General features: G+C 46.7%; 1 protein-coding gene across 11 annotated transcripts in view; it reads left to right on the forward strand.

Moving 5' to 3' along the window:
- RAD51B (RAD51 paralog B) overlaps positions 1-23559 on the forward strand; it is a 914255-nt gene that overhangs the window by 667617 nt on the left and 223079 nt on the right. Inside the window, exon 11 of one of the 11 annotated variants that reach the window (XM_016926254.3) lies at positions 11415-12165. The exons of the other annotated variants lie outside the window; for them this stretch is intronic. Within the exon in view, the coding sequence (XP_016781743.1) occupies positions 11415-11431 (17 nt within the window). The 3' untranslated portion in view covers positions 11432-12165. Of the gene's footprint in view, positions 1-11414; positions 12166-23559 lie in introns of those variants that run through there. 11 annotated transcript variants of the gene reach the window in all.

The following is a 23559-nucleotide window of genomic DNA, read 5'->3' on the forward strand; positions in this document are numbered from 1 at the left end:
TGCAAATGTTTCCTTCTTCCATATTCACGCTTGTATATACCTTTCCCTCAGATTACCTGGCATACATCAAAGATTTATGGGGTAGTGTTAAGGAAGACCAAACAGTTTTGCAGCCTATTTTAGTCCACAGGTGACCTTTTGAAATAGAGGGGTAGCCAGGAAAGACCAGTTAACTCTGGGTACTTTTCCTCTAGAGCTTTCAGACACAAGTAACTCTGGGAAGGGATAGTGGGTTCAAGGGAGCCATGGCCTGATTTCAATGACACATTCAAGATAGAACAACTAGTTTGAGTGACCCCAGACCATCATGCCTTGTGTGAAAAGACTTTTGGAAATGTGCCCTTCCATTTCCATTCTGCCGCTTGTTACCAGACATGATGCACGTTCCTTCAAAGCCCTGTGACTTTTCCAGAAAGCAGCTCTCCCTGCAAGAGAGAGAAACTTTCCCTTATTATTCTTTCAGTAATGAATTCCTGCTCTGAATGGGCTGCCTCCATGTGTTTTCAGTCAAGTGCTGATGGCAGCCTTGCCTGGGGGCATTTCCAAAGGACATAAGAGATGAAGGAGGTCTCATATTGACAAGAGCTGCTTTTGGTTTTCCTTCCAGTTTAGCCCTCCTGAGCCTTGAAATGGGAGATAACAAATGATTCATCAGTTCTTGTTGGTGAACCAACATGACCACCACACCTCTTTGCTCCTTTCAACCAATGAAAAAATCATGTTTTAAAGCTTTCCTCAGAGAGGTTTGTGGACCTGGATTTTGGTGACTTAACAGGGATTTAACTTTCTCAGACCAAACCAGTATTTTGTAGATGCCAAGACTTCCTTTCTTCAGGTCTCAAACATAGACTTCGCGTACCCTGAGGTGATAAGAACAAAGGAGAAATTAGGTCACCCTATTTCCTGCCTAAAACCTAATCTCAAGTACACAAGCTGCTTCCAAGTAAGCTGTGGTGGTAGGCCATGTTTGCTGAGAGCCAGCCCACTCACTCTCCCTAAAGCAAATGTCTTCAGACAATAATTCAGCTTTCAACCTACCTGCATGAAACTTGTACAAACTTTTAGTTACAGTTGGGCTATTTTCTTTCTTTTTTTTTTTTTTGAGACAGAGTTTTGCTCTGTCGCCCAGGCTGGAGTACAGTGGCGCGATCTCGGCTCACTGCAACCTCCGCCTCCCGGGTTCACGCTATTCTCCCGCCTCAGCCTCCCGAGTAGCTGGGGCTACAGGCGCCCGCCACCACGCCCGGCTAATTTTTTGTATTTTTAGTAGAGACGGAGTTTCACCGTGTTAGCCAGGACGGTCTTGATCTCCTGACCTCGTGATCCACCCGCCTCGGCCTCCTAAAGTGCTGGGATTACAGGCGTGAGCCACCGTGCCTGGCCCAGTTGGGCTATTTTCATTGGGAAGAGGAGTCTCAATTATCTCCGGTAAAAGGGGACACATACTGTTAAGGATATAGGTGGTGCAGAATTGGAAAGCCTTCTGGAGGGGAGGCAGCCCTGGGAATTCATTATCCTGGGGTCTCTGCTTTTCTTTACATGTCTGCCCAGGGCTACTCTCACTCTCCCAGCAGATTTTGTCCTGCATACTATAGTTTATTTACTCAAAACTTCAGTTTGCACATGGCTCACCCTGTGTTTCTCTCTTAGCCTTTCAACTTCAGTTCCCATTGGCTTTTTTCCTTGGTTAAAATTCTGAAGAGAGAATCTGATTAGCTCGGACTTATCTTAGTGTTTTGTCTCAGACAACATCATTGGTCACTGGCTAACCAAACCCTTGTTGGATAAGGAAGTCGCTGAAAACATGGCTGCCCAAGCAGCAGGAGGTGTGGGAAGGCCAGCTTTTCCTAGAGGGGCTGTGACAGGGCAAGACAGTGATGAACTCCAGGGCATGCTTTACACCCTGTAACTGGACTACTGCAAGCATACTCATTCCCTCTTGCTTCTTGCTCATAACTGTAGACCTGGTCCCCTTACACCCTCACAGCCTAGGCATCTCTTTTCACTGCTCACCTCCAGCCCCTGACTCCCGGATCTTACTTCTCACCCTGTTAAAGTGCCCAGTCACAGAGGTATAGGACTAGTGAGTGGGAAGGAAGAGCTGTTGAGATTTATTTAAGAATATACAGAAGATTGGGGAAGGTGTGTAATGAAAAGAGGAATGAAAATAAAATCCCTCTCTCAGCTAAAGAAAATTGTGTTCCCACCATGGGACCCAGCTACCTTTCCTCCTTCCACCAGTCTTTGGAGTTACTTCCTTTTCCCAAAAAAACAGACATCAGCAGAAGCAAGAGGAGCTTCCATTGAGGAACCCTGACCAAGCAAGTGGGAAGATATTCTCTCTTCATTAACCCCCAAGGTCTTCTCTGTCCCCTGCAAGGATCCCTTGTCCCTATCCCTGATCCTTGCACTTCTCCAGCCCCCACCCTCAGGTCTTGTAAAGTCCAGATTCTTGACTAAGAAGTCCCAAATAACTTTCAAACTAAGATTTTAAAACACAAGTGAAGGACTCGGTTTGGATCAAGTTTTTGCCAATTGTGTTCTTAGTGCCCAAAGCTCTTTATTGGAAGTTATTCACAAATCTTCATGATGGTTTTTGGACGACTAGTCACGTGTGGTGTTGCCCTATTTCAAATGAGTCAGAGAAATTGTGCTTTATATGAATTCATGCATCAACCAGAGGATTAGGGGGAAAACTGAATTGTGGTAGTATGCTTTACCATTTATTCATTAGATACTATTACTTTTGTACCTCATCAGATGGCTAAAAGCCAAACCCAAACCAAATGCATTCAAATTTCAGTCTGCCCATATTATTTTTAGTGGATGTGAGTCTAGGAGTGAAGGAGAGGCTAGTCTAAATGTCTGTGTTTCCTTGCCCTTTCTTGAACTCCGGGTATGTTTAGCCGGAATCCCCCTAGCCTTGGTGTTTCTTCTTAGTAATTTTTCATCCACTAACATCCACCCTGCTCTTTGGCTACACATTACCACTTTTCCTTGTTGTATTCGGAGTTGAGCCCATCTCTCTCCACGGCTGCAAAACCCCATTGCAGTGTTCCTTCTTGAATAATGTCTTACTTAAAGTCTTTAACAACTGTCATGAAAAATTTCTCTTTCACAGTCTCAGCTCTAGCCAATTGTTATCTTGTGGGATGCTGGCCTCATGTTGCCAGAATGTCGGATTTTACAAGGGAAGCCACAAATCTGGGTTTTCAGATAAATTTTTTCACTATTTTTATTTTATTTATTTATTTTTTGAGATGGAGTTTCGCTCTTGTTGCCCAAGGCGGAGTGCAATGGCGCAATCTCAGCTCACCACAACCTCCACCTCTCAGGTTCAAGCAATTCTCCTGCCTCAGCCTCCCAAGTAGCTGGGATTACAGGCGCACGCCACCACGCCCGGCTAACTTTTTTTTTTATTATTAAATTTTTCTTTAAATCTTGAAATTCAAAAATTATAAAATATTGTATAAGCCAAATGAATGCTCTTGTAGTCCGAATGCACCCTGGAGGCTGCCAGATTTCAACTCTTGGGATGCTAGAAAGGCATCTGTAATGTTATCACATGAAGATATAGATGCTTGTGAGTTTAGGCTCATGAGTAGACTGCCTGGGTTCATACTGCAATCCACCACTTACTAGCTTTGTGATCTCAGGCAGTTATGCATATAATTCTTAGAGTTACTGTAAGGTTAAAATTATTTAATGCATGTAAGTACCTAGAACAATGCCTGCTGCCTAGCAAGAAAGCAGTAACTGTGAGCTGGTATTATTAGCTAGTATCATGAAATCTCTTGGTTTCCAATAATACCATTTCTGTAAAATGGGGGAAACCCACTTGCCTTTTTTACCCCCTAAAGGCTTGTTGTGCAAGTAAAAGAACAACTGTGAAAGAGCTTGAAAAAGTAGACACATTGCTAAGAAATACACCAGGCATTTCTATGTTCCTATTCCCACAGATGAGGCACAGCCTTTCCCAGTGCAGGGCTGGGACTCTGTAGGAAGAGGAAAATAGCAGTAACTAGAACCAGTCCTTTCTTCTTCTCAGGGTCATTTGCTGTTTTGTTGTTCTTAGAATTTGGTGAGTTTTTCTTTTTCTTTCTTTTTTCATTATGATAAATTTCAACATTCAGAAAAGTAAAGAAAATAATATAATGAACACCCAAACGCCCTTATCTAGATTTCCTAATTATTACATTTGGCAGATGTGCTTCACTTGGTGAGTTTTCCTGGCAGATATATGTGAATGGAACATGCAGAGATGTGGTAGAGAAGTGGGGAGAATTGCAGAATAAAGACAGACTGGGAAGCTGAGAGCCGTAACTACCGCAGCCTCTACTTATTTTTTAAACTTGTAAGATCCAATCAAGTGTGGATGGTTGCCTTTTGGATAGGACCCTGGAGAAGGGACTTCTGTGCAAAATGGTTTGTTATGGAGAATACATTGTTAGCACCTTAAAGAAAGTAATATAAATGGGATAACAGAAATGATTTTATTATTTATGTGATTTTAATTTATTTTTAAAGTATCAATTTTTTTGCAAAGAGAATATATTCATGTATTGCTTATGTCATTGAAAATTAAAAATTTCTAGAGAGACTTTCAATGTGGAAATGTCTCTGCCATGAAGAACTCAGGGGTTGAAACTTGTGGATCTGAGAGAAGTCTGATAAAATCAGTGATTTAAAAAATGTTGGTCACTAAAATTGAAAGGTTTTAAAGGCAGAAACACTCCGATTCAAAGAAAGTATATGCTAATTATAAGTGATTCGTTTCTGGTAGATTATTTGAAAAGATTCTCTAAGACATATTGCCCCATTTCTCAACATCAACTATTACTGCATTTAAATGCTAACTCTTCTCTCTGGAAAGGATGTCTTAACAACATGAAAGCAACTAAACTTTGCTTTAAAATTGTATTATTCAGACTCCACATTAATTTAAGCTGACACTCCTTCTCAATTGGGGCAAATCATCAAAGCTTTATTGTATTGAGAACCTTGAATTCAGCAACAAAGAGCGTGGGGTATGGAGGGAAAACGTTGGGAGGGGAAGGGTGGAGAGCTCCCAAGGCCAAAAGAAGGGAGGGGCAGGGAGGAACACTGCAGGAAGGACAGCAGAGAGAAAGATGGACCATGGAGAGGCCAAGGGGAGAGCGGGGAGTTAGAAAAAGGCTGAGATAAGCAATGGGAGGCCTCCTCAGAGGGGCCTTACACTGTCAAACTGCCCCTGGAGCCTCTGCTCATTAACATGGTAGAAGCAAAACCAGCCTACAACTTTGTAGTCACAAATTTTTCTCCAGAGTTATGGATAAAAAGGGAGCTAGGAGATAGAGAAAGGGAAAACATTCCCTTTCTTCCTACATTTGGATGCCTCTCCAATGTCCTTCCTAAGGCACCCTGCCCAGTGGCCAGTGCCTGCCAGTAAGCCCACTCCACAGACCCTGAGGCCTGGAGCCCCAGCCCTGGTCATGGATTAGTGCCTGGCCAAGTTGCACCCCAACCCCAGGCCCGCAGCCGCCCTTCCTCCTCCTTTCTGTTGTGATTGACTCTGAGATATATGATGTGGGATGTACTAGGTGCAACGCATCATGTTCGTTATTGAGGCATAAGGTAAGGAAGGATCTTTTGAAATTTGAGGACATCATCCACAAACTGTCACTGACCATTTACGATTTATAACTAGAATGTAATAAGATTTATAAGATGCACTTTAAAGCCTAAAAGAAAACTGAGTTTTTTCAACGTGTAACAACATGTAATAAATATTAATTTCAAAAACCAAAGTAGCCCCAGTTGGTCTTTTCTCTACACCAAAACAATCCTCAAGGATGCATGAAAGCCCATGGACACTGTGGAGCAGACAGCTCCTAGTGTCCAGAAACCCATCTTAGTCCAAGTGGGGGGGCACTGCAAGAATTCAGTCCCCAGCCTACCACCTTCCAGCTCTGGGCCCTCAGAGAATGCCCATAGCCTTCCCGAGTCCCAATTCCCCAGTTTGTAAAATGGGAATAGAAATAATCTGCCTAATCTTCATGCCAGGGGGCCTGTGAAGATGACAGGGTAGATAAATGATTGGTTTTCCAACCTTCATGGAAGGCCTAAGCCTGAGTCTATGACCTCCTCTCCAGTTTTAAGACATAAATCAGATCATGCCATTCGTCTGCTCAAAACTCTGAAGTAACGCTTTTTCACTCAGAGTGAAAGTGGAGTCCTTCCACAGGCCTAGAAAGCCCCACCGATTCCAGCGGCACCTGCTTCTTCACCTCTCACAGCTCCTCGCTTGCTCACCTGTTGCAGCCACACTGCCTCCTAGCTGAACCCTCTCACAGGCAGGCTTTCACCTTAGAGCCTTTGCACTTCTGAACCCTTGCTGGAACCCTTTTCTCCAGAGTACCATAGCTGACTCCCTCACCTCCTTTCCTCACATAATGGATGACTCCCTCACCTTTAAGTTTTTGCTAAAATATCACCTTCTCTATGAGACTGACCCACTTAAAATTGCAACCCGCTCTGCTTACCCCCATCCTGCTCTACTTATATTTTCCCAAAGCACTTATCGCTATACAAGGTAATAAATAATCAATAGCTCACAATGTTTACCCTTCATTCTGTGTCTTCTCTGCTACCATATAAGCCCTGGAGGGCAGCCGTCTTTGATTTATTCATTGAGTTTTTTCTTAAGCACCTAGAGCAGTGTCAGGTATATTAATGACCTGCAATAAATAGGTTGGATCTTTCTTAGAAGTCCAGGATATAACATCAATAAAAGAAGGGCTGCTACAACTGAAGGGATTTGTGAGCTCAAAATCCCTCCTGCTATCTCTCTACGAGCAAGTGCAAAAACTGCTGACATTTGTTCTCGTGTGTGAAACCAGTTTTGAAGTTACAAATTGCTACTTGATGTCAGGTCCAAGGGCCTACACAATAGCTTGCACATAGCAGGTGCCCAGTGGTACAGATTATAAGGGGAAGGGAAGTAACATTTGTTGAGCAGCTACCAAATGATAGGCAGTGTCTGTGCCTAGTGAACTATAGAAGTGATTTCATGAAACTGTCAACCCTTCTACCATTGTCTCTCCAGGACCTCATACCAAGCCTGGCATGTATTAAGTACTCAGTAAATGCCTGCTTATTTCCCTAACAACCCTCTGAGGCAAGTACCATTATCCCCATCTTGGAAGGGCCCAAGATTCAGATTTAGATAGCTTGCTTAATGTCATACAGCTCGTGATCAGAGCCAGGATTTAAATTCTTCTCAGACAAGCTGCAGCCTCTCTGATTCTTTGAGAGAATGTGCATTAGACCATCCCTCCGAGCTTCCCTGAAGCAGAGCTGTCTCCCAGCGACACCGGAGATGAGGGGAGGGGTCTCTTTCTCCACCTGGACTCACTTCCTCCCTTTGTGCATTTGGCTCACCTGGAGGGGTCCCCTGCTACCTTTTGATTAATGGGTCTGCCCTTCCCATCCCCCCGGCCGAATGACCCCAGAGTTAGCTGCAGTTCATCTTGAATCATAAATCAAGTTCTCAAAGACATTGCAGCTTTGTGCTCAAAATCTCACTAGAATTCACATTCTTTGTGAAAGGCATTTGCTTATGAGTAGAATGATGGATTCATCAAGTCTCTCCTTTTAAGAAAAATCTGGATGGTATCTGCTGGTTTCTCCCTGCTCCCTCCAAGAAAAAAACAGCCCTAGTTAGTCAATTTCATGTAGTTAGAATTCCCCCAAGGACCTCATACTCAGCTTCCACCCTGGCCATACTAAAGAAGAGCCCCAATCATGTTGCCATTTTACATAGATAGAAATCATTTGCAACTTGCACATTTGTTGTGCTTTCCATATACCCACGATTAGCTCGGATTTTATTTTTTAGCCATTGCTGAAGTGTCACGCGTCAGCTATTTACACTGTATAGGGACAAAACAACCTAATGTATGTCCCAGACCTATTTTATAGAAGCCGAGAGGCAGCCTCTGAGTCTCCGGTTCCCAGAACTCTAGCCCTGGGAGAAAGCATATCCATAAATCTCCCGATGCTTTATGCCAGGTTAGAATTTCTCTTGGGAATTTTGGAGTTTGTATAAGAGTTGCCTCTAAAGGCAATTGATGAACTATAGATGTCAGGTGGGTTTTCATTTTCTGTGTGCTTTTTATTTCATCTAGAACCAACAGTGGCCTTTAGAATTGGATTCTTTTCAGAGACTCTCTCTATAGGTTTCATGTTCAAAGGCTCCAGGTTGGAGGAGCTCGAGGTTCAGCTGAGTGTCAGAAATGACCAATTCTGGCTGGATGCAGTGGCTCACGCCTGTAATCCCAGCACTATGGGAGGCCGAGGGAGGCGGATCAGTTGAGGTCAGGAGTTTGAGACCAGCCTGGCCAACATGGTGAAACCCCGTCTCTACTAAAAATACAAAAAAAAATTATCTGGGCATGGTGGCACATGCCTGTAATCCCAGCTACTCAGGAGACTGAGGCAGGAGAATCCCTTGAACCTGGGAGGCAGAGGTTGTAGTGAGCTGAGGTCATGCCATTGCACTCCAGCCTGGGCGACAGAGTGAGACTCCGTCTCAAAAAAAAAAAAAAAAAAAAAGACCAATTTCACCAGTACTGCTCTATTAGAAAAAGGGTGGGGGGGTAGTTCTTCGGTTTTGTGACTATCCTGTGTACTGGAGGACATTTGTACTTGCAGCCTCATCCAGAAAATGCCAGGAGCATTCCCCGAGGCTTTGACTCTAACAGTCAGAGGTGTCTGTGGGCAATACTCCAAGCACCCCCGGTTGAAAACAACAAGGCTATCTCTGAAAGACGGTGAATTGGGGCAGCACCACTAAGTTTCACCATCAGTGAGGCGTCAGTCTAGATGGGCACTTTCTTCCCACTGTAAGCTGCTTCCTATTCTTGTTGCCTTTGATGATCTTTGTTTGCCTTCAAGTCGGGTTTGTTATATTTGTTTTCATCTCCGATTCCTGCCATATAAAAATGAGGGCAGTGAGAAAGAGAAAGGAAATACTGAAATTTTCCCTCGGACTATAGCCTCCCAAGAAGGGTCGTGTTCTCTGGAATGACTTTTAACTCTTTATCCAGTTAATGATCGGGAAAGTTTACTAGATGTAGGTTCCCAAGCCCAGCAAGCAGAGTATGGGATAAGAGATAGAAACAGGGACAGAAAAAAATGGATCCATCAGGACCCAGACATTGGGGTGCAACCAGTGGGTCTTCTCCAGCTCCACAGCGCATCAGTTCTGACTCGTTTGTAGATTCCTGAGTACTGCTCATCTGCCCTACAAGGCATAGTGGGTTTTCTCTGATTTCTAGAAATGTCAGCATTCTCTGCAAGGTGAACGGCCAGAGTCGGGATCTTCTATTCAGGCGGAGATTATATAACTCTCTGGGCCCTGGAAGAGCATGACTGTCTACCAGGAACCATCCAGAGAGGCTGTCAGATGAATCAGCATCTGTTCATGCCCTGCCTTGCTTCTCCTGGGCATGACTGTCTCACATGCCAACACCCAGGCTTACAGGTCAACTATTCCAACCCTGCATCCTGCCCACCCCACTTGCTGGGGAGTGCTCTCTACAGCTCTCAGTGCATCCTGTTTGTTCAGACCCCTTTGTCTTCCACTGGCGCAACCGAGAGAGGATTCCTCCGAGCCCCTTTGCTTTTGGCTTTGAAATCAGATCCTGGCACACCTGATTACACTCAATAGCTGGAAATGGTAAGGATGTCCGATGGCAGAGAGCTCTTGTTTTAAGTTCTGCATGCCAGGAAGGCAGGGGGCTGGGTCTCCTTCTCAGGGCTACGCTGGAGGGGGCAGGATGCTCTAGCGGAGGAAGCAAACGGTGTTAACTTGAAGGGAAACGCAGTTGAAAAGGAACTCGGAGCACGGGCTGCCAAGTGCGTAGAAGTGGTAACTGAGGACACACTGTGGGGCTCAGACCCCTTCCTCTCTGCTCATATGCCCCTAGATGGGAAACATTCAGTTCCTGCCCAAGGGAACCAGGAGAATCAAACCTGTCTGTCCTGCTTTTTCTGTAGAAGTGTCAGCTCTGAGGCCTTGACTAGGTGGAATAAATAGTGACTTACCTCTTAACCACAGTGAAAAACCCATCAAGCATTTGGATATTAAGGGCTGCCCCTGTGTTCTCAAGGGACCCTCAGCCTCAGACACTGCCTCCTTTCAAGCAAAGATGCTGCCCTAACATGCAAGTCCAGTGGCTTTAAGAGTCATTATGAAAATTTCACACAAACAAAAAGGCACAAAGAGCATCCATGTACCGAAACCCAGCTTAAGAAATGAAATGTTACTGATGCAATTAAAGCCGCCTTTGTCCTTTTGGTCCCATCCTTCCATCCTGGCTTCCCCCAGCAGTAACCACTCAGTCATTGACAAACAGTTTCTCATATGTTCCGGTGATGTGTGCATCCCTCTTTGGAATTACTTAACCTTTTTGAACCTCAGTGTATTCATCGGTAAAAGGGGGCTACTGACAGGATGAAGGAAAATGATTTATGACAAATATTTGGCTGTTGTTCCTATGAAAAGGAAAAAGTCACCGGAAAAAATGGGTCAAATGTAAGACCCTTTCCAGCCTGGCCCCAACTTGCCCCGACAGCCTCCTCTCCTCTTGTAGCGATATTCCCTCCTCTCCTCTCTGCAGCAGTGTTCCCCAGATATGCCACCTGTGTCCATGCCTCTGGGCCAATGTGGATGCTGTGCTTACTTGCCTGTAATGCTGGTCTCCTGTCACCATCTTCCTTTAACACTGGGCTCCACTGTCCCCACCTCTGACAGGGCCCAGATGCAGTGACTCCTTGGTGCTCCCATGGCCTGATACCTCTGTCTGAGCACTTGCCGTATGGCTGTGATGTTCCTGCCTGGCTTTTTCACTGAGCTGCTTATGCAGCAAGGCAGGGATGGGGTCTTCTCCATCCAGTGGCCTGGCCTATTGCCTTCTGGCGCATGGCAGGACCATATGCAGTGAATGAATGAATTCCATTAAGAACATTCGTGATTCATAGGAGGAGGTCAAAATATCAACATTAACAGGAGCTTGGAAGAAGCTGATTTCCACCCTCGTGAATGACTTCAAGGGTTCAGGTGCATGAGTAAATGACAGTTCCATCAACAGACTACAACTTTCTGCCCTAGTTAACGCAGGGCATCTCCGTGTCCCCAGTTCTCCCTATGGGCATTTTTCTCTTTGAAATTCCAAATCTTTTCTGTTCTAGAAGCACGAAACTACAAGTTCTCTCTCAACTCTTCAAATGAGGTTGGAACAAACAGAATGGGGGCATGAACTTTTTTCCCCATAACTTCAATAAACAACAGTTTTAGCCTCAGTAGGCTTTATGCAAGCCTTCAACATCTTTTTCTAGGTATCTTGACACTCATGTTCTTTTTCTTCTTGCAGCCTATGGAAATTCCTAGAGACAGGTAAATGTGCAAACCTGTTCATCTTGCCAAGAAAAATCCGCTTTTCTGCCACAGAAACAAAATATTGGGAAAGAGTCTTGTGGTGAAACACCCATCGTTCTCTGCTAAAACATTTGGTTGCTACTGTGTAGACTCAGCTTTGGTCATGGAATTCTAGAGGATGTATCTCACAAATAGGATCAAGAACAAGCCCGACAGTAATCTGCATCATAAGCTGATTTGATACCATGGCACTGACAATGGGCACTGATTTGATACCATGGCACTGACAATGGGCACACAGGGAACGGGAAATGGGAATGAGAGCAAGGGTTGGGTTGTGTTCGTGGAACACACAGGTTTTTTTTTTTTTAACTTTCTCTTTCTAAAATATTTCATTTTTATGGAGGTGAAATTTATATAAGATGAAATTAACCATTTTAAAGTAAACAATTCCGTGGCAACTAGATATCATGATGTGCAACCAGCATCTCTGTCTAGTTCCAAATATTTTCATCACCCCAAAAGCAAGACCCATAACCATTATGCAAGTGTTCCTATTTCCCCCTCCTCCCAGCTCCTGGAAACCCACCAATCTACTTTGTTGCTATGGCTTTACCTATTCTGGATATTTCATATAAATGGAATCATATAGTGTCTGTCTTCTTTCACTAGTATGTTTTCAAGTCTCCTCCATGGTGTAGCGTGCATCATTCTTTTTATGGCTGAATAATATTCCATTGTCAGGATATACTGCATTTTGTTCATTCATTCATCCGTCAGTGGTCATTTGGGCTGGTTACACCCTTCAACTATTGTGAATATTGTGCTGCTATGAACTTGCATACACATGTATTTATTTGAATACCTATTTTCAATTTTTTAAGGTATGTACCTAGGAGTGGATTTACTAGTCATATGGTGATTCTATGTTTAACTTTTTGAAGAACTGCAATACTATTCTCCACATGGCTAAACCATTTTGTATTTCCATCAGCAATGTATGAGCACAGGTCAGATTTTTTGGGAGTCACATTTTAAAGTGGCACAAGACCCTTCTAGAGGGCTCTGTTCCATGCACACAAAACTCATAGTCTCCACGTGAAGACACAAATTTTGCACAAACATGCAGGCAGAGAAAGGAGAGAAAGTGGACCCTCAGCAGACAAGTTGAAAGATGGTTCAGAGAAGCAGTGGACTTCACCCATCATCTTGCTGTGCTCTCCATAGCTAAGCAAGGGGCAGACTGGAGATTCCACTGGCTACTTTGTCTTATTTTCACTTCTTTCCAGTTAGTCCCCACTACTCTACCCTTTCCACAGGACTGTAGGGTTACGGTGACTTTCCTACCCCTAGCCAGGTTCCAGTGGTGGGGGACTCTGTGAATATAGGATCTAGTGTTCAGAGCTCCCAGATTTGTGCAGACTGAACTCTACACATGCTACTTGTCAACATCTGTGAGCCAGAAATAGGAGGAACACCTTTAAAAAGAAACCTACAAACACAAAGTTATTCACAGATGCTCTTGAAGGGGCAAAGCAGGGCCACCACCAGAGCCCCATGCAATTAGACTCATCAGAGGGAAAGGGCATAACACTAGCTTTTTTCTTAAAACCACCTGGAAGGAGCTGAGACGTATACTAAATTTATATAGAAGTATTACTTGATTGGAAGAAACAAAAAATGCATTGTATTATAATCTGTATTCCCTTGCAGTCTGGTAGCTTAACTGTCAGCAATTTTGGAGGAAAGGCCTTCCCAGCAGGGGACTGGGAACCCCTGGGCAATGTCTTTCCTATGAGACATGGATCTCTATGGTTGAATAAGGGGCTGAAGGAGGAAATAGACAACAGGGGTCAGAGAGCAAGGCTAGAGGAGGCCTTTGAGAAAAGAGAGTTGTGCCCCCTTTTCAGTGAGTGTGGGGCCTCCGGAGGTTGGCAAGAAGAGGAGAAGGTGAATGGTTTCAGCACTGAGAGAATGATGTTTCTGGTGGGGCTTTTCCAGAAGGGGGCTCATCACATGTGAGTTTTTGCACTCATAAGCCTAAGGGGCACAATGGGTTTTGAAATCCCAACATATCCAACTAAGAACAGGAAGCCCTGGGACTCAGCACAGACTTGAGTCCCCCATTGGATGCAATGTTTCTTACTAAGCGGAAAGAACTTGTTTTCACTCCCTGCCAATGAGTAAAGAATGAAGAGCTAGATTTTTCTTTGAAGGTGGTGGATCATGACCCCTCCTTGAGACTAAGCAAAGAAGCAGTGATGTTACCATGGAGAGGAGTGAGCCCCTCACCCACCCCAGGTGAGAGGTCTTATCCTGACTTTTTAGTCATAATCCAATGTGATATTTTGCAGGGTTAGTGGATGCAGTAGGTTAAATGGTGGCTCCCAAAAAGATACGTCCATGTCCTTACCCCCAGAACGTGTAAATATGGCCTGATTTGTATAAACGGTCTTTGCAGAGGTAATTAAGGATGTTGAGATGAGATCATCCTGAACTACCCAGGTGGGCCCTAAATCTAATGACAAGCATCCTGATAAGAGACACAGAGGAGGACAGTCACAAAGAGGAGGAGGCAGTGTGACCACGGAGGCAGAGACTGGAGTTAAGCAGCCCCAAGCCAAGGAACACCTGGAGCCACCGGAAGCTGGAAGAGGCGAGGAAGAGGTCTCCCCAAGAGCCTTCAGAGGGAGCCCGGCCCTGCAGACACCTTGATGTGGGGCTTCTGGCTGCCAGGACTATAGAGAATACATTTCTGTGGTTTTAGGCCACTATGTTCGTGACACTTTGTTGCTGCAGCCCTAGAAAACTAATGCAGTTAGGTTGCCCAGAGAGATGAAATGACTGGAGAGAGAGAGAATCTGGTCGTCTAGAAAACTGAGTTCAGCCCCTGGACTTGCTGCTGGGGTCTGAGTGAACTTTCCTAAACGTTGTGCTGTGGAGTCTCTTCCCTCTTGCGTTCCTCATACATTAACTTCTCATGGCAGAGATCGGAGCTCATGGTTCACCTGAGGACACTACTAAGGACCAAGGAAGTTCGATCAGATCCTCACATCTATTTGAAATAGTGGTAGTAATAATGACCACACTCTATAGAATGTTTAACATGTGCTAAGTATGTCACATACATTATCCCATTTAATCCTCGAAACAATCCTACATGGTTGCTATTCTCATCCCCATCTTACAGCTGAGGAAACTGAGGCTCTGGGAGGTAATGTAATCTGCTCAAGGTCATTTGGCAAATGCTGGTGGAGCCAGACCTTGACCCCAGGTTTGCCTGTGCTTAAGCCACAGTATTACAAAAGGCTCAAGCCCCACAGAGATAGTCGGGCCAGCAGCCCGTAGCACCCAGCTGTCAGATGAGAAAGGATTTATTTATTGATGTATGTATTTTACTAGCAGCACTGGCATTAGAGTTTCTTTGTCAGTGAGGGTTGAAGTGATGGGTTGATTGAAATGAAGGTTGCTGAGATGACCTGGTGGGTCCTGCTAACAGCAGATGGATGTCAAAACATTTGCATTCAGGGGGAGATAAAGTCAAAACTGGGACAAATCAACTTTCTCTCAGCTCCAGGGCTCTGAGGTCCTTTCTTGGCTCTCAGCCTTGTTGGGAAAAGAGAAGAACCCCCTGCCACATGGTCTCTCTGGTATGAGAAGCTGACAGTCCACCGCTGAGCTTTCCCTGCTTTGCCACAAATAGAGGCACCTCCCCACACAACTCCCTCTCCTGCTGGAATGGGAAGAGAGGACACTGGCTGTTAAGAAGAGCTCTGGGGATCTCCTGTCCTGGGGCAAACTCAGTTTCTGGAGTCCCCTCTTATAGGGCTAAACCCAGGTGGGCTCTGACTGTTTGGGGTCCCTGTGCCTCTCACAGTCATGTTTTCAGAGTTTTGGGAGATCTGGGCTGGTTTCCCTCTTGCCATGGTTCATGCTGGGGTGTGGCCAACATGGCAGCATCTCGCCTGCCCTCCCAGATTTCAGGTTGGAGGGAGTTCAGCTTCAGAGAGACAATCCACAGGCCTGCAGATTTCCTCCCATGCAGACCTCAGTGCAAGATAAAGTCAGGCAAGGCTGTGCCACAGCACAACAGCATAATAAATCCCCCTCTGGCCTCCTCCCAGACTTATTGTTCTATTGCAGTTGTTTTGAATATGATCAAAAGGAAGGAAGAGACTGTGCTATCAGGCTGAGGAAGAAGGATGCTCTCCTGACCGCTCCTGTTGCCCTTGGCCACCTTATTTTAAATATGAGGAAACCAAAGGGCAACGTGCAGCCTAACCCCATCCACATCATGAGGAGTGACGAGCTGCAGCCGAGGCCCCATGGAGCTTTGGTGAGGCAGCAACCCCTGTGCAAACTCGCTGACAGCTACCTTAGATGTCCAGCCCTGTCCTTTTACACACCATGGGGGGCTGGAAGGCCCAAGCACAGGGTCAGCAGCACTTTGAGGCTGGAGCCAGAAGTAGGCCCTGGAGCAGCTGAGGTAGCTGATGTTAACCCCTTGGACTGAGAACTAAGGCTGTAAGGCCACAACTGTTGGAAATAGTGGGCCAGAACAGGAACTCCCCAAGCTCAGCTGGCCCGGTGCCCACTTCTCAAGATAGTGAATGGCTCAAGTTCTTTGGAAATGTTGTCAATGTCAGGGCTTTGGCCTTGCCTATGTCCAGCCCAGGTTCAGGCACAGGCATGGGGTGGGGTGTGACATCGGCCACCACTGCTGGATTCCTGCAAGGAACTAGAGCAGAAAGCAGCGACTTGCCTTAGCCTTCAAAGGTAGAAAGGGCGGAGCTGAGTGTTCCTCTTCACAGACTTGCAGGCTCACACAGTCCTCTGCCCTGCCCAACGCCTAGATGCTGATTCGCCAGGTGCCTGGCTGCCACAGCCCGGTCACCTTTGTCTGGGCTGGAAGGCCACATCTGAGCCATCAAAGGAGCCTCAATGGGAGGGGACATCAATGTGCTTCCTCAACCAGAAAGGTGGTTTGAGTTTGGCCAAAGCAGCCCAACCAAATAAGTAAAAGCCTGTCAATGGAAAGATGGGGGCTGCTGGGAGATCACACGACAGCAAAATGAGAACCATTATCAGTCTCATCCCAGCCTGAAGGAGGGAGAGCCTTTGAAGCCACAGACAGGCTGAACAGAACTTTCCACCTGAGAGACGCTGGAGATGGGAGGTCAGGCTGCACTCAGCCCCCACGAAAACTGATCAAAGCCTGCTGCAGAAGGGAGGGGGCGCACAGCTGCAGTTCCGACTCCCCACCACGGGCCGCCCGGGACTTTCTGAAGGCAACAGGGCTGCCTTTGCAGGGGCCTGTGGGAAAACCCAACACAGATGCACATTGCAGCCAAACCCCCAAGCACTGCTGGGAGAGGGAAAAATAAACCCCTCAATAGTCCTGAAAAGAAAAGGGAGGGAATCAAAGCACACAAAAAATGCAAAGACCACCCACCTGATGAGTGCCTACCTTTCGGAAACAAATAACTCCTGGCTTCCAAGGCGCACTTCTAAAAGAACAGACGGACTGAACACTGCCTCAAAGCTGCATGCACCAGGGGATTTGTGGGAAGCTGTGCCCCTTCTAAGCATCGGAAGCTTAATTTAAAGTGTGTTGGCCTTTGCGGTGCCTATTCAAGGGCTCCCTTGCATCCGCTGTCCTCCCTGGGAACCTGGGAGACAAGAATCCTCATTTAGAAAAGGACAGGATCCTGTGTGGACTCCTTTATCGTGGTTCTTTCAGACAGGACAGCCATATCTGCCAGGGAACATTCTAGGGGGCATCTTTCAGGCTAGATCCAGGGTGATGTGGGCCCCTGCGAGGGCACCTTGGAAGGCTGTGTTGGTTCTGCCTGGACTGGTCCCTCTGGGACAGCCTCAGCCTACCCTGCCTGGCCTCGCCCCTCCTCCCTCTGACCTGAAGCTCCTTTGGAGGACTGACACTTCATGGAGCCTGCAGTTTGATCTTTTCTGAAGTGGAGACAACAAAGCAAAGCCACTTCCACTGTGTGCTCTCTCAAAAGAATAGAAAAGCTCTTCTCTCCTCCTTGGGAATGGATTTGGAGGGAGGGTGGAGGGTGTAATGATGGGGAGGCCTTGGAGGTATTTTGGTGGAGGAGGGTGTGTGTGGAGGAAATGAGCCGCCCAGGAGCACGGGAGAAATTGACATGAGAACATTTCAGAAACACTGGTTTAACCGGCTGACATTCCTTCCAAAATGGATGGACAAGCCTTTAGGAGTAGACAGAGGGCCTCAGGGAGGAAAAACAGAGCTGAGGAGGAGGCATCTCCCTTCCCCCTCCTCCAGAGGCTGATGCTACAGAGAAGGCGGCAAGGCCTCACTGAGCGCCTACCCACCACTCACTAGATTTCTATCTTTTTATTACCTTACCCTGGGAGATGAATGGGGTTATCTCCATTTTCCAGGTGACAAACAGAGATTCAGAGAGGTGAGGAGAGGCTCTCCAAGGACCCATATGGAAGTGTCAGCTGGAATTCAACCCTCAGGCAGCCTGGCTCCAAAGTTCACAACCTTTCCTACTTGTTTCAGCCCTGCCCTGCCTTTCAGGGCTAAGAAGATGTTAGTAGATGTTCCATAAATATTTATTAAATTGAACTGAACTCAGCAGCTGAACACACGCAGGCCTCTTCCACCCTGACCAAGAGGAATCCTTTGAGGGTCTGCAGTATGGAAAGAAATTCTCTGAGGCGCTAAATAAAATCCTGCTCTGAGGTGCAAGGAGGACTTTTTTGAAATTAATAGCTAACAAAGTTTATGCAGACCCCAAAAGGAAAAACAGAAAGGAATTGGAATCATTTTAAAAACAGAGTCGGTAGATAATAAAACTTCACGGTGGTGTTGTTGTCTTTCATCAAGAAGCACGAAGTGCTCACAGGCTTTAATTACATCTTCATCCCTACGGCCCCTTCTGAAGTTGGTAGATGCACGTTAATAGTACCTTTCGTTTTAGGCATGGACACATTCCGGTACCAGAAGCTTTAGCAATTCTCCCCAAGGCAAGCAGAGTACAGAGCTGGATCGGGGCGCAATGACTCTCCAGGCCGGCATCCCATGCTACCTCCAGTTGTATTTCCTGACTCCGCAGCTGAAACCAAGGACTTCATTGACATATTTAGGGATAGGGGGATCTGAAGGTCTAGGAAAGAAGGTGGGCAAAACCAAGGAATTAGGCCTCCACTTTGGCCTGCACACCATATAAATCCCCTCTTTGTTCATCCATATGCACATTCTTTAATTTAGGCATGGTTTCCATTTGTGTACATCAATGAGTTTGCTCAGTCACAAGGGTGCCGAAGCCTGAGCTGGACCACTCACTTTAGGTAATGCCACAGCAGACAATCAGTGCCTCTGATCATGAAGACTGGAGAAACGTGTCTGGGCTGGGCCCATCTGTGATGCTTGGGAGGGAAACTCTCCCAGTGGACTCTGCGACTGGGATGTGGAAGCTCAGACAGCTAGAGATGGGAAAGGGAACTTAAATTGCAAAGGAGTAATCCTTTTTTTTTCTTTTTTTCTTTTTTTTTTTTTTTGCTAGTTCATTTTCAATCATTCATTTCCTGGCTTAAAAAATAATTAATAGTAATAATCGCATATGGCTTTTTAATGGCTCTCCATTGCCAAATACTATTTAAGCACAAATTTCTTCACTAGACACTGGAGCCCAGTCTACACACTTGATGGTGTGGCTCCATCTGGGACCCCAGTCTCATTTCTTGTTCTTAATTTCTGTACAGTTATTCCTAATTTGTGAACTGCAGACCTGCAAGAGGCCAGGGCGTTTCAGCAAGGGGTCCATAACTCTTAGTGCCACACCAAACATGGGCAGCAGCTGAAATCCATAGTATGTAAAACTCAGGCGAATTTGAAAGGCCGTTAAATTCCTAGCAGCTCTTTGTCATTACGTGTTTTCTTGGGTACGAAGTTTGACAACTGTTACAAGAAGGGGCCTGCATTGTGATAACAGTTTTCAACCTGGGATCCAAGGAACCCCACGGAGATTCCCTGAAGTATAGATGGAGGGAGCACGAGGATGGAGCAGGAGCAGATGGGGACACCCCATGCCCGCACACACACAGCTAATTCATCCCTGTAACCAGAGAGACTGTTTTGATCAGTTTTGTACACTGGGCTTTCTAGTAAGATTTTATTTGAAGAAAGGACTCTGCCACAGAGGTGAGTGGGGTAGAGTTTGCAAGCCATGGCTGCAGACAAAGTACATGTATTTCTAGCCAGTCCCTTGCCACAGTTCAGTGGGGCACAGTGAGAAATCTGTCAGCTGCCCCCTCTGTCCAGATCCACACAGTAAGAACTCTGGGTTTGTTAGTGTCTTAGATGCATTAAGTCCCATCTGGCTCTTAGAAATAACAAATGAACTTGTAGATTAGCTAATCTTTTTTTTTTTTTTTTTTTTTTGAGACAGAGTCTCGCTCTGTTGCGCAGGCTGGAGGGCAGTGGCATGATCTCGGCCCACTGCAACCTCTACCTCTCTGGTTCAAGCAATTCCCCTGCCTCAGCCTCCCGAGTAGCTGGGATTACAGGCATGCACCACCATGCCTGGCTAACTTTTTTGTATTTTTAATAGAGATGGGGTTTCACCATGTTGGCCAGACTGGTCTCGAACTCCCAACCTCAGGAGATCCGCCTGCCTCGGCCTCCCAAAGTGTTGGGATTTCCGGCGTGAGCGACCGCGCCCAGCCAGATTAGCCAATCTTATTGTCAGTGCAAAGACAGTATCCATTTGCATATGTACTGCTGAGGGAATCATTAGAACATTCACTGCTGCTGAGGGTCAGGTGGGGAATTCTTTATATACCAGCTTTTCTTGTGGGCCAAAATCCCTAGAGGGATAGTGGCCACTTGGGGTCCATTTTTATCTCCTTCAGTTTCTACCCAAATGTGTCTTTGCTTATGTGGCTGGGGCCTGCCACTCAGGCTTTCAGGACACAGTGTGCCCCCAGGCAGCCTGGGCCTAGAACAGTTGTAGTAATAAGAGGTGACAAAGCAGGACCTTGAGACAGAACTTCCAGAAATTCTTTAGCTGAGCCTCCGTCCTCCCAGCCAGGTTTGAGACAGGATGACACATAAAGAAATCTCTGAACAATCCAGAGCAGTGCACATTAGCGAGTGAAGCTCAGGCAGGAGATGGGAAGGAATGCCTTTGTCTCTGCTTTCCACCCTGCCACCCATAGCTCATTCTCAAAAGCCACCTCCCCAACACTCAGGCTCGGGGTAAATGCTACAAAACGGGGTGGAAACCTCTCATGACCTCCTCTCTGTTGCATGAATGCCTGTTAGAGGCGAAGGAAAACAATGGCAAACAGACCCAGGCCTGTCACAGCTGTGCTGGGGCCAGCTGGAATGTGGCTGTGCGTGCGCGTGCGTGTGTGCGTGCGCGTGCATGTGTGCGTGCGCGCCGGTGCACACGTGGGAATATAAACATACTTGGCTCCCCAGCTCCTGTGTGCTGGATCGTGCTGAGTGGGCGCAAAGTTCTGCATGTGTCCGAGGCAGGGAGGGGCAGCACCAGCACACCTAGGCGCTCTCATTTATACATTGAAAGGCGGGTGGGGGGGACAAAGGAGAAGGTTTGGGAATGGCTGGCTGTGTGCCCGTGTATATATGGGCACATCTCATTGTTGATATGTCTTGGGGGAAATTGAGGGAAATTTTGTGCTTGGGTATGTGTGCACGCATGGTAGGCGCCCACACTCAAGTGTGCAGGGGGGGAAGCTGAAAGAAAGTTTCGAGATTCTGTGAACATTCTCAGTTAGAAAAAAATCTGGCAACTCCCCATACCACAGGTGGGTACACATTCAATGCTTGTGAAGTTCATTTCCTGTACTAGTTACCAGCCCTTGTTTATACAGGACACAAGATGTGATTGGTAGCAAAAGCTCTAGGTCTCCGGGGTGAGTTGAGGGAGAGTGTGTATGTGGAGGGGGTGGGGAGGGAGTGTGGGCATCACCGCGCAGGTGCTCTTGAAGTACACATGAAATCAATTTTCAATATTAATCCATTATTCCACTCATATATGTTCAGAGGGGAGAGAAAGTAGAGCTCTAATTTTAGAATGACCCCCTCCTTCATTGCTCCAGTGCTGTTTTAGCACCCAATCTGCTCGGGCCAGTGGCAGCTCGGGTGTCCTCGTGTGTGTTTATGGGTTTGAAACGCATCTGGCTTGTTCTGCTTTGAGCTTTACTTTGTGAGCCCAGCCCCAGGAAGTGTTTATGAGCTTTTTCACTTTGCTTTATTCTGGCTCAGCTTTGTTTGGTAGCACAGAAGGGTAGAGTTTGACATAAATACTCTGTTCTTTGTGTGAGGGCTTCAGATTGCAGAGGGTCCTAGGACTGGCATTCCATAGGAAAGTTGAGGAGTTTGACCCAACCCCATGATCACACACCTGTAAGCGAACATTCTGCACACCTCAATATGGGAAGAAACTGCACTCTCTAAACAAACTCCTGGGCACGTGACCTCCTCAGAGTCTACTTGCCAGTTTGTTCATCCAGATGGTGACCAGCTCACAATAGACACTCAGTGACTGCTAATTAACCATGGAATATTCCATTCCACTGCATTACCAAAGTGCCAGCATCACTCCTCAGCATAGCTCAGGACCTTGTCCAATCAGCTGTCCTGAACACCCACTTTGGTCCACGGTTCACGTTCATGTTATAGTCATGAGCCCCTGCTCCTCCGCCAGTCTAGACTCAAGGAAGCAGTGGCACAAATCTCCTGGCTGTTGGGTTCCATGGAGCAGAGAGCCTGAACCCACCCGGAAACCAAGTCTAGACAAAACAGAGCTTTGAGGTTTACACCCACAACCTTTGTACCGTCGGAAGCAGAGGGTGCCAGGGGATCCACTACACGCTCCCTGGGAAGCAGAAGCCAGAGGTGTCGTGCTATTTCTCCATCTGGCCAAGGGTTTAACCCTGCTGAAGACTATTTCTGAGGGGAGTCTCCATGATGAGGGGACCCAAAGATGCTGATGGGGTCGTTTCCCAGGCTCTGTTCTGGTCCCGTGCAGGGCTCCAGTTGTTGATGGTGATGGAAGTTTGCTTTATACTTGGTCCCTGCTCGGTTGGAGTCCTCTGCCACCCTCTGGCAATTCACAACCTCTAGTCACTTGGAGACCTCTGAACAATAGCAGGACTCTAAAGACTGGGACCCATGGCTCCTCGGTGAATTCTGAAACTGCTTTGAGGTGCTGCCTAAAGTTCAAGGAGAAGCTTACCAAGGAACGGGGACCTGGGGACAGCAATGGAAATAGAGACAGTGAGGTACAGGCCACTCGCTATCCTTTGTACGAACTTTCAGCTCCTGTTAGCTAGAGACCGTTGCAGAGTCAACATTCTACGCAAGCCAGCGTGGCACCCTGCTGGTCTATGATTCTGTTCAAGGCCCAGACATAACCAGCCTTCATGGGCTTCCAGACCACTGAGATTGCAGCCTGGGGTGACCTCCTACCCTGTCTGGAAGGGTCTCCACCCCAGGCCTGGTCCTGCAGGAAATGGTTCCCGTGGGGAGAACTCCTATTGCTCCAAGGCAGCAGCTTCCTTGGTGTCATCAGTTTACCTGCCAGTCTCATCTCTGAGAGGGTACCAGTTTCTTTGGCTTCCCCGCCTGTCCCAAGAATGATTCCAACACTTTTTTAGCCCCTGAAAGCCTTGGAAGGGTGCCCACTTGCATTTCTAGTGAATAGCATTTCCACTGGAGGCCCTTCACCCAGGGTTCCCTACAAAGGGGTTTGCTTTTAGGGAAGGGCAAGGTGACGCTGCTTTGTCCTCCTGAAGCACCACTTGTGGCTCTCCATCACTGTGCCTGCCATGCAATCATAATCCTCCCCTTTCTGTCTCTGCCCCGCTAGCCTAGAAGTGCCTGAAGGCAAGAGCTGTCTTAGAGGCACACTGGGAAAATAGGGGGCCCTGGGTCCTGACTGAGTGAGGGCCCAGCTAGGGCCAGAGGGCCTGGGCTCACCAGCCACTGGGCCTGGATAAAGGTGGTTTTCAAGGGGTGAGTGTAGTCTGGCCTGTCTGATTCTCATCCCTACTCCCTGATAGTGCTATGTTTTTCACCTTGAAAATGAAGACACACTACCCTGAGCCCTTCACTGGGTTGTCAA

The sequence above is a fragment of the Pan troglodytes genome, chromosome 15, assembly GCF_028858775.2.
Source record: "Pan troglodytes isolate AG18354 chromosome 15, NHGRI_mPanTro3-v2.0_pri, whole genome shotgun sequence".
Classification (NCBI taxonomy): Eukaryota; Metazoa; Chordata; class Mammalia; order Primates; family Hominidae; genus Pan; species Pan troglodytes.